Consider the following 12,284-nt stretch of genomic DNA (forward strand, 5'->3'; position numbering starts at 1 on the left):
TGGACAGGCAGGAAGGCAGACAGCTACTCATAGACAGACAGACAGCTACTCATGGACAATTGGACAGGCAGGAAGGCAGACAGCTACTCATAGACAGACAGACAGCTACTCATAGACAATTGGGCAGGCAGGCAGACAGCTACTCATAGACAGACAGACAGCTACTCATGGACAATTGGACAGGCAGGAAGGCAGACAGCTACTCATAGACAGGCAGACAGACAGCTACTCATGGACAATTAGGCAGGCAGGCAGACAGCTACTCATAGACAGGCAGACAGACAGCTACTCATGGACAATTAGGCAGGCAGGCAGACAGCTACTCAGACAGGCAGACAGACAGCTACTCATGGACAATTGGACAGGCAGGCAGGCAGACAGACAGCTACTCATAGACAGGCAGGCAGACAGCTACTCATAGACAGGCAGACAGTAAGACAGCTACTCATTGACAGACAGACAAATAACTACTCATGGACAGACAGGCAGGCAGGCAGGCAGGCAGGCAAAGAGCTACTCATGTTATGTTATAACAGCTACTCATGTTATGTGCAATAATTTGTGCAGTTATGGAAACAGCTCTTTGTGTTTATGCAAGAAAATGTAACACATTTATTTATTTACATATTGTGTGCATGCACATTGTACTTTGATACATTTTGCGAAAATAAAGCAATTGAAAGAGAGAAGTTATCAAGTATCATTAATGTCGTAATTTTATCTACTGGCCCCTGGCCCCTTGCCATTTTTGTAATGTGGCCCACAGGTAAATCTATTTGAGTATCCCTGGTCTACAGTACTTGCACGCTCTTCTTTGGGAAAATACATTGCTGCAGTTATTTATTTTCCCACTTGATGTCAGCAAATGCACAGAATTATACTACTGTTGTCTAATTTATAAATTCAACAGTAGTATGAATCCATTAGTTACATTTGGAAAATAGTAACATATTAGTAATATTATTACTCAAATTGTAAAGTAATTAGTTAAAGGTAATAATATTATTTTAAGTAATGTAGTTACTTTCCAACACCGCTTAGAATACAAAAAAAGGCTGACGATCATCATTGGCATTAACCATGTCTGTTGTTTTATTAACATAACTTACACTGACAGAGTTTTGTTGTCAATCTTTTTCTTTTAATTTTTCTTTTTTTTTGTACTGTCTTGTAATCCAGTGCAGGAATGGAAAGAAACTTGGTCAAATGAAACCAAAATGACAGTGTTCAACTACACTGGTGTGCAGCATGAAGAATCCCATCCTCTTCACATTGCTCCTCTATATTCACTGTATTATTGTATACGGTAGGTGTATATACATCTATTATGTGTATACTTTATCACAGTTACAAAAATAAGATACAATACTGTGGAAGCATGACTATACATACAAGGTGAAAACAGAACACACAAAAGCTGTACAGTCCTCATTGAGGGCAAAGATACACACACAGTTTAAAACAGTTTAAAAAAACAAAAAATCAAATGCACGGACTATTTCAAGCTCTGACCATTATATTTCTTCCCCTGACCCACAGAATAATGTGTTCTCTTGAATGTGGTGCTTCGTTACAAATAAAAGAACACAACATTAAACATGGGTTTTGCATTAACATTAATATTAGAGTTGCACCAGCAGATGAAAAACTTTGCCATTTGCCAATAATTTCTATATCAGTGATACATATATTCTTGGTGTGCGTTATCACACAAGTGAGACGATGATATATATAGAAAAGCTTTGACAGTATATTGTAAGCAAATCATTTTCATACCGGTGCAACCCTAAATCCTGAGTTATACTTTGGTGCGTAACTAAGTATAAATCAGGTGGAATTGATATACTGTAGTTTATTTTCTATTCATACTGATTTGGTCCTCTGTATCAAAGGGACATCTACCGTGCGTTTCCAGTGTTCAAATAAATAGTGTCAGGAACAACAGAACATATACGCCTAAACTTTGGAGGTGCTTGTAGGTCCTCTTAATATTCCCCTACCTGTACAATTGCCCATATCACAGCCTTTACCCAAACACACATAATCACAAGATATTAAGCTATCATGCAATTATACTCATTGTTATTTTTTTTTCATTATTGCCCCACACTCACAGATTATTTTGCAGAAATGTGATACATTTACAAACAAAGCCATTCAGGATTCATGAATTATGTCCCAGAAATGGTAGGCATAAAGTGTGGAAACAGCAGCGTTCAGGTGCACAAGTGATGAAGATATTATGTCCTAATCAGCAAGGACAATAATTGCAGAAGCTGCACGATCCCGTGGGAACATATTATATTATATTTTCTAAAAGAACATAACAGGTTAATGGAAATGGAACCAGGGTGCATACTGTATATGCACTTTACTGGCATTATTCCCATGTAATACTTGATGAAAACTGTTGGGACACAGTAATGCCCTGTAAGTACTAAGAAGAAATCTCCTTAACTTACAGCATTACACCCCTGTAATTACATTAACCACTTGAACCCCAGCATGTCCATTCTTGGGGGAACTGACCAAAAACAGAAGATCTACAAGCTCAAACATTTCATTTGGAGCTTGTAGATCTGCTATTTTTGGCGTAGACGGAAAAGGTGTACAGTGTATAGTCACTCCACCATTCTCCATAGGTTACTGAAGTAGGGCCACAGTGCAATAATAACGTATATCAGTGTACTGTAATCTGACATCAGACACGGATAAGAAGCTCATGGCACTTCCCATGTGCCAGTATTATAGATGAGAGAACTGAATGTGCACATTTTGAACATCTGATTTCCAATTGTCACGTTGTTGAACAAAAACATCACCACTAACTGTCTCTAAGGGAGGAAAAAGTGTCTTTTTCCACTGAGCCATTATTTGGGAAACTCCCACAGCATCCTCCTTCAACACGTCTTTGTATTGAACCGAGAACATAAGTGTAGTTTTTATAATCGTATGCCCTGGTTTACAGATGGCTAAATTACAGAGCACTGTACTGTACTGAACTGTAGTAACAGACAATCATACCTATGCCTTCCGCTGCAGAGAAAACAGATAAACCAGTAAGCAGTATAGTTCCTATGAGTTATATTATAGCACGATACATCAACCATATTTTTCACAAGTATTTCCACATTGATTAAAATACATATCAGACATTTTAAACGTATTTCATATAGAGACCAAAGGATTTCTCTTTTCATATCTTCAAAGAGGTTTGTGTGTTTAGTCTTTTCATGATTTTAGTTCTAGATTAATCACTGGCTCTATTAAATAATGTCACATAGCCTACTCATGAAATCCTCCCTATACCAAAGAATGGTTGAAATTGCAAGATATTACCCCCTGCATAGCGTCAAGTGGCTCTGTGACTGACATCTGTTAGCTGTCTTGAAGTATTGAAACCAAAATGCAAATCTAAGTTTGGTATTTGAATATCACCGTCCTAGACAATCGATGCATCTGCTGTACTGATTTGATTTTGAGATCTAGTCCAGTAAAGTAAAAAAAATGCATCATTTTTTCAATCACATCATATTTACACAGAAACCTTAGGAGCATGAAATGGACTTTAAACCATTTAGGACGGGAACGCATCTGTGTCGCTTTAGCAATTTTAACCATTATTTTAAACTTTAGCTGTTGAAAAATAGCAGATCTACAAGCTCATACAAGCTACAAGCTTGTAGATCTGCTATTTTTGAAAAGTCTTGAAAATGTGGGCAATTCTTTTAATATATCGTTGTCGAGAGGAAACCTAACTAAATTTGTGAGGTTTTCGATTTTTTTCGGCATAAATCAGTGCTATTAATTGTTTAGAAAATATTTAACCAATGGAAAGTAGTTAAAAACGCTTGGGACAAAACCTCTTAACTCCATTGGACCCTCAAACTGTCTGCTAAAGCAACTAACTCCACCACCCCTCATGAAAGTTATTGACAATTTATAAAGTCACACCATCAACTTTGATGAGGCAGTATTGCTTTGTTTTCAAAAGATACGGTTTTCTTAATTTCCTGAAAAATGCATATTTTTCATTTCCTGAAAAATTTACATTTTGGAGTTAAGTGGTTTTTTCCTGACAGCAGAGATATATTCTTTCACAGCAAACGTTTTTAATTCAAATCTTTGGTTCTGGGTGGTCCCTGGAACAACATATTTTTAGATGGGGGGTCGCCGGCCACATGCATATAATTCTGAGGGTCCTTCACGTGGAAAAGTTTGAGAACCACTGACATAAAAACATGTTTTTTCAGAAAACTGTCAGGACTTAGAACACTGTAGAACATTGTAGAATCTGGTCTCAGTCCTAAATGGGTTAAAGACGGCAGCAATTTCACAGAACACAGTGAGCTCAAACTGATTTTGATACGATAAAACATCAAACATTTGAAAACATGCTGAAGCTAATTTCTCTAATAAATATGAAGTATATAGAATATGGACCAGATATTCCCACTTAATGTCAGAATGAGGAAGACAGTGCTAATATAGCTAGAGGTTTCCACAGAGTACAAAGGAGAGAAAGAGACTGAAATACCTGCTGAGTAACAGCCAACATAAAACAAGACATAATATGGATAAAATTATTACTGGAGCCTGAGGGCCGTGGGGTAACTCAAAAAGAAAAGAAAAACATTTGAAATACAGTAGTACAACCCCAAATTGGCATTTTGAACCGTTGGGTTTGATCTTATTGTCAACAATCGGTGTTCGAGACGGCTGTCATCAGTTTTTCGAAGTTTGTTTTCATTCTCAAATTGGTGGATTAATCTGAAGTTGGTGTCGTTTGTATATTTAGTTTATATATTACCGATTTGTGTATCCCCCGCTCCTATCGGAACATGGGTGGCTGGCAGGAATGTTTAAGGATCAGGAAGACTAGGGGAATTTATTTCTGGCGGATGTGACAGAGGATTGGAGGCTAGGAATCAATTGCTTTTTGTTGCCGTTTACGTAAACAAGGCATGGTCGTCATCCTGACGAGTCGGGCTTTGATTGCCCTTATTAGGGCAGCGCCACCAGGATTTCCACATAATTGACGGGGAAGAAGCCTGAGCTGCCCTGCACCATGCCTTCATACCAGTTGTCGTCGATTTTGTTGGTCAGGGTGATGATGTCGCCCTCCTTGAACCCTAGCTCCCCCTCATTCTCAGGGTCAAAATCATACAGCGCACGGCAGCACGGCTGGTCCATCGGTGCTGGATAGGGTGAGAGAGAAAGGGAGATGGGAGACGGAGAGAGGAAGGGCAAATGGAGGATTAGACAGAAGGAGGAGTATACATGGATATATAGATGAAAGATGCTCAAATAAGAGACAAAGTAGAGATGAAGTGTTATTTCCTGAAACGAAGGGCTCACCTGGGGACCTGGCTGAAAGTGGAATGGTAGAGACAGAGACAGAGACAGAGAGAGACAGAGAGAGAGAGAGAGAGAGAGAGAGAGAGAGACAGAGAGAGAGAGAGAGAGGTGGAGGACAGAGGAGAAAAGATGATGAAAATGGTTATTGATTGTTGAAGTGATTTGGCATACAAAGTTAAGAAATAGAAACTTGAACGGCGAAAAGGAGGCGGAAGTGTGGAAAAACAGAGGTTAGAATTTCAGGTTTGTGCAAATATAATGATAAATAAGCCCAAAAACAATTAAAGTCGTACTGTGTAACATTCATTTTAGTAGTCTGTTTTGGTGACACCTCTTTTGTCCATAGACTGCTGAAAAAGGAACGCTGCAGGATACTAGTGCCCGAGGATATTTTGGAGATCAACAAACCGTAGAAGTGGTATTTATTAACATGAATAAATGCTTTCCGGTACATTTCCAGTACCTATATGTCATTTTGAATAAAAATAGTGCTTAATACTGTTTCACATACACATACAATGGTTATTTGAAAAGGTTACACAGTATGACTTTCAAGGGGATTAAATAAATAATAGAAATGCATTGCAGACTAGAGTGGCAGCCACTGTAGTGTAGATATCATCCTCTATGCATTTAGCCTGCATATATTGTATTTTGTGCCACACAACACACATACAATAGGACCAACTATACTTTAAAGTCTCCAGACCACGAATTGTGTATAAAAAACTAGATTATTCTTCAATATGGAAGGAGTACTGTTGTGATAGTTTAGACGTGCAGGGCTGAGAGGCTACAATGGTTACAACTGTAGCTGCACTGCAAAAATAAAATGAAGATGAGGCCAAAACAATGACTGGAAAAGAGTTGAATGTATGAACATTAAAAAAAAGAATCATTCATATAGAGGACAAGAGTGACTCTCAATTCACTCTTGGCTCACCTGGAGATCTTGCTGTAAAGGAAGATAGGACAGAAGAAGAGAGGTTAAGAGGAACTTCAGTGTTTATGCTTCCCAGCACAAACAAAAATGCAGCATGGATGAAGCCATGAGAGGAGAGATGGATGGGCAGATTATTACATGGATGAATAGATGTGAATGGCAAAGAAACACAGATGCAAATGTTCTGATGAGGTAGCAGTATTATTTTGTCCATACTCGCTTCTTTTGTTCAGTTCTTGGGTCAAATTGCATCTTTAACCCAAGCTTACTAAGACACTGTTCAGTGTGCACAAGTGTCTTAGTAGCATGTTAGACACATGGAGAAGCAGGCAGGCAGGCAGGCAGACAGACAGACAGACAGACAGACAGACAGACAGACAGACAGACAGACAGACAGACGGCTGGACGGATGGACAGACAGACGGACAGACAGTGATAGAGTGAAGAGATATTGATGTATCTCTCCAGGATTCACTCAGAGCTCACCTGGGGACCTGGCTGCAAAAGGGGTTTGGAGAAGAGGGACGGTGTAAAGCAAGGAAAATAGAACAGCAGTCATAATTTGCATTGGATTGCTGATGATGATGACGTTGATGGAAAAAAGGGTGGCAGTTAAGATGTGATGCGATGAAGAACACACACACCACAAAGAAAAGAATATGAGTGCATTTCACCCATAGGCTCACCTGGTGACCTTGCTCCTATAGAAATTAACAAAGAAATCATAAAGGGAAACAGAAGAACACAATGTTTGTGTTCAGTCGTTGCAGATGGATGGACAAACTGTACAGAGTACAAAGTTCTATTAAAAATAAAGGTTATGAAAAGACATAGGGAAAAGAACAAAGATGTTGTGCAGACACATACCGGTAGTTATAGATACTTCACAATGACTTTATTATTTGCCAACAAATGTATCTCTATAGTCTAGTCATTATTGTTATATCTTTGTCATAAACTAATGACGTATTTTATACTTTGTCATGTGACAGTGTTGCTCGCACGAAAGTTGTAAAATAACAGGGTCATTTTTCCAGTTATCAATGTACAAGATTTCTGCATAAGTATGCATGGTACACAGTAAAGGGCTGTCCACACCAAGACTATAACGCTAGATAGACTATAAAACTCTGATTTATGTTTTTTGCCGATGGGTGCTCAAAGACAAGAGGAGTTACAAGATTCCAATACACTGTTACGAGAGTTGTCGTCTTTTGAAGACACATAATTTCATATGGGTGAGCATCAATTTGATGGTATTCCGATGAATGTCAAAGAGGAGATGTCCTATCAGCAATGCCATGGTAAAATATGAGTGATGTGTTGAATGTGATGGCATGTAAATTTGGATTGATTTTAATTGGCAATGTTGCTCATCAATTCGCTCTGAAAGTGATCCAATAGAAATTGTTTGCCACTGTTGTTGTTAGTTGTGGCATGGAGTTTGTGAGTGAACGATGTGTTGTTATAGTGGGTATGCGCATGACATCATCATCATACCCGGAAGTTATGTGGCAAAACTAACTTTCTACAAAAAACGACTTTCTGGCCTTGATCATACATCCAAACAGAAAAGGCAGATCTGATTGCATTAAACTGCGTTAAACAACGTTAAACACACTTTGCCACTCACTATATGCATGTGCGACATACTAGCGTCATGTCCAGGGGGTGTACTTGTACATCAAGCTGCCTCACGCTACAGAAACAGGAGATAGGCTCCTGCCCTATGGGCCTCATGGCTCGGCAAGGCTACGTACTTTACTATACTTATACCTTCTATAGTTAATGTGTTCGCATAGAGTTATTGTTCTTTTGTTAATTTCATTTATATGTTAATACATTTGTCATCAACAATTACTACATTATAGTATTCATATACAATGTCTCCTGGGGCTCACCTGGGGACCTGGCGCCACCACTGCTACTGGGGAATCCTCCATTGAAGTTCTCGATGTTGGAAAGGTCCATGGACATACGAGGTTTAGGAATAAACTCTTTCTTAGGCTTCTCAGCGGCATCCTTTATCCTGCAACAAACCCTCAGCAAGCAAACAGAGATACATTTTGACAAACAGTCAAAGCTGCTGTAAGATGACTTGGATGCATTGGAAAATGATGGTGTCCAACATTTGGGATCTTAGCTTGTTATGGCATTCATTCAATCATTCATTCATTCATTCATTCAGACAGCTCCCGTAAATTAACTTCAAGCTAGCACAGTCTGAATTAAACCCTTTAGCTGTCACCAGTACTGACCGTATCTCCATCTTGGCGCTGAGCTGTGTGAGGATCTCAACAGACCTGGTGTGATATTCAAACTGAGCTTGGACCAGTGCAGCCAGCTGGCTCACCTGTTCAATCTGCAAAATCAAAAGACTGTTAGATTGTATATGTTTCTTAGTCGCTTCAGGAGTGGTCTGTCACTGATTGCTTAATGCTGTGTTTCATGGCAGCTGGTGTACTTGAACTCGCAGTTCCTTACATCAGCCTCTAGAAGGTTGAACATGCATTGCTCGGCAAGCTCCTTGGAATCATCAAACTTCTCCAGGGCTTGTTTCATCTCATCGTCTGTCATCTTGGCCTGGCGCTTCTTCTTGTAGTCAAAGTCCAGACGACGACCCTGCATTTTCTTCAGGTGGTGCTGCAAAGGAGACAAAATGGTCATCCAATAGCTAGGGACATTTCTTTGCTCCCGATCCGATGCCGGAAGCGCTTTTTGTTATAGAGCAGTAGACTAACTGATAGAGGTCCTGATCTGGATATAGAGCAGTAGACTAACTGATAGAGGTCCTGATCTGGATATAGAGCAGTAGACTAACTGATAGAGGTCCTGATCTGGATATAGAGCAGTAGACTAACTGATAGAGGTCCTGATCGGGATATAGAGCAGTAGACTAACTGATAGAGGTCCTGAGATGGATATAGAGCAGTAGACTAACTGATAGAGGTCCTGATCTGGATATAGAGCAGTGGACTAACTGATAGAGGTCCTGAGATGGATATAGAGCAGTAGACTAACTGATAGAGGTCCTGAGATGGATATAGAGCAGTAGACTAACTGATAGTGGTCCTGATCTGGATATAGAGCAGTAGACTAACTGATAGAGGTCCTGATCTGGATATAGAGCAGTAGACTAACTGATAGAGGTCCTGAGATGGATATAGAGCAGTAGACTAACTGATAGAGGTCCTGAGATGGATATAGAGCAGTAGACTAACTGATAGAGGTCCTGATCTGGATATAGAGCAGTAGACTAACTGATAGAGGTCCTGAGATGGATATAGAGCAGTAGACTAACTGATAGAGGTCCTGATCTGGATATAGAGCAGTGGACTAACTGATAGAGGTCCTGATCTGGATATAGAGCAGTAGACTAACTGATAGAGGTCCTGAGATGGATATAGAGCAGTAGACTAACTGATAGAGGTCCTGATCTGGATATAGAGCAGTAGACTAACTGATAGAGGTCCTGATCTGGATATAGAGCAGTAGACTAACTGATAGAGGTCCTGATCTGGATATAGAGCAGTAGACTAACTGATAGTGGTCCTGATCTGGATATAGAGCAGTAGACTAACTGATAGAGGTCCTGATCTGGATATAGAGCAGTAGACTAACTGATAGAGGTCCTGATCTGGATATAGAGCAGTAGACTAACTGATAGAGGTCCTGATCTGGATATAGAGCAGTAGACTAACTGATAGAGGTCCTGAGATGGATATAGAGCAGTAGACTAACTGATAGAGGTCCTGATCTGGATATGAACATACCAGTGATGGAAAAAGTACTAAAATAAATACTTTTTTGTAAAAGTAATAGTATCAATACTGCAATGTAGAAATACTAGTCTGAAGTACATTTTACAACTCATTGTGCAAAATGTCCCATTTCACAAGTTTTTAAATGTTTAAAAAGCTTTTGAAAACCGAGACACATTGGGAGCTTGTAGATCAGCTACTTTCAAATGGCCAAAATGTATATACTGTAGGGCTGAAGTGGTTAATGCATGTTTTGTAAAAAAAACCAAAATATACAACAGTAACTAACTAGTAACTAAAGGTTTCAAATGATTGTAGGAGTAATAGCCCTCTGAGATGTAGTGAAGTAGAAGTAGGCTAGTGAATATTGAAAATACAGTCCAGTAAAGTAAAAAAAACAACATATACTTGAGTAAATGTTACTGTCCACCACTGGAACATACAGCATAATGTCTCCATTGTGTCTGTGTTTTTTTTTTAATATATTTTTTATCCCACGATTTTGTAACCCATTTTTCACCCCTGTGTCAATTATCTAATGTGATCCTGGGCTCTACCAGGGGGCAGTCAGACAGATATTTTGTGAAGCCAATAAGGGAATCGGGATTTCCTGAAAATTCATATAATGGCCTGTTGTGGCACTGTCATTGGGCTCAAAAAACCCCATAGCTCCATAGAGATCCATGTATTTGGGCCCAACTTCACCTAGACTGTATTACCTTAATAAAGGCCCGGTTCTAGGCATAGGCGAACTAGGCGGTCGCCTAGGGCCTCAACCACTGAGGGGGCCTCGTCACAGGGAGAAGATCTTTTTTTTTTCATGTATCCCTTACATGGGCTACTGGCCACATGTGGCCCCCACCTAGCTTCTTCATTTTGATCTCAAAGTGCACCAGATTGAAGCATTTTCATGGCAAATTTACAATTTTTATCTGGCGTGGCAAAGCAGGAGGGGGGGGGCCTCTGTATAATATGTTGCCTAGGGCCTCAAAAGGCCTAGAACCGGCACTACCGTAGGACCACTACCAGTTGGCCTGTAGTAAGTCTCATGGTCGGGGGGGTAGGACCAAGGGATTTGGGATTTGTTTATAAACATTTTGGTATTTGTTTATAAACATTTGTGATTTGTTTATAAACATTTGTGATTTGTTTATAAACATTTTGGGATTTGTTTATAAACATTTGGGATTTGTTTACAAACATTTGGGATTTGTTTATAAACATTTGGGATTTGTAAGTCTCATGGGGGGGGTAGGACCACTACCAGTTGACCTGCAGTAAGTCTCATGGTCGGGGGGGTAGGACCAAGTCTCATGGGTTTTGGGATTTGTTTATAAACATTTTGGTATTTGTTTATAAACATTTGGTATTTGTTTATAAACATTTGGGATTTGGTTATAAACATTTGTGATTTGTTTATAAACATTTGGGATTTGTTTACAAACATTTGGGATTTGTTTATAAACATTTGGGATTTGTAAGTCTCATGGGGGGGGGGTAGGACCACTACTACTGGCCACATGAGGCCCCCACCTAGCTTCTTAATTTTGATCTCAAAGTGCACCAGATTGAAGCATTTTCATGGCAAATTTACAATTTTTATCCGGCGTGGCAAAGCAGGAGGGGGGGGGGGCTCTGTATAATATGTTGCCTAGGGCCTCAAAAGGCCTAGAACCGGCACTGGTCATGAATACTTTCTGCTTCCAGTCACTAGTTTAAAGTCTCATTTCTAATGTCATAATATTCTTTTTGGAAAATGATGGTCCCATTTATTAAAAAAATGACCATAAAGTCGCGTATGTTCTGAGGGGCGTGGCTACCGTTACAGTCTATGAACGGGATCCCCCACCCACTCGAGTCAAAATAAAAACCAACGAAGAAGAAGGGGGGAAGTCCCGCCTCGTTGTCTGGGCCAGCCAATGGCTCAGCTGGGCCCAAACAGATCTAGAAAGATGGCGATTTAAAATTCAAGGACTGACAGGCTTCATTTTACGTCCATATCAGACCCGGAGAACGCTTTGTCCATATTTTTCTTTACAGTCCATGGGCTGTATTTTGCGTGTCTTAAGTACCAGGTCTTATTACCTAACTTGAGTAAACTAAAGACCTGGAGGCGTGATCAATGCTCTTTGGCCACTCAGAATAGCCAAATGGCATTGATCACGCCTCCAGGTCTTTAGTTTACTCAAGTTAGGTAATAAGACCTGGTACTTAAGACACGC

At 39.8% G+C, this 12,284-nt stretch overlaps 1 protein-coding gene across 1 annotated transcript in view; it reads right to left on the reverse strand.

The window, feature by feature from the left end:
• Positions 1–1,276: 1,276 nt before the first annotated feature.
• Positions 1,277–12,284, reverse strand: part of sh3gl2a (SH3 domain containing GRB2 like 2a, endophilin A1) — a 61,452-nt gene continuing 50,444 nt past the window's right edge. Inside the window, 5 exon segments of the mRNA XM_080759788.1 lie at positions 1,277–5,012; positions 5,014–5,198; positions 8,203–8,330; positions 8,560–8,663; positions 8,786–8,944. Coding sequence (XP_080615914.1) covers positions 4,950–5,012; positions 5,014–5,198; positions 8,203–8,330; positions 8,560–8,663; positions 8,786–8,944 — 639 coding nt within the window. The 3' untranslated portion in view covers positions 1,277–4,949.

This window comes from Protomyctophum bolini, assembly GCF_963924005.1.
Source record: "Protomyctophum bolini genome assembly, chromosome: 3".
In the NCBI taxonomy this organism is placed as follows: domain Eukaryota; kingdom Metazoa; phylum Chordata; class Actinopteri; order Myctophiformes; family Myctophidae; genus Protomyctophum; species Protomyctophum bolini.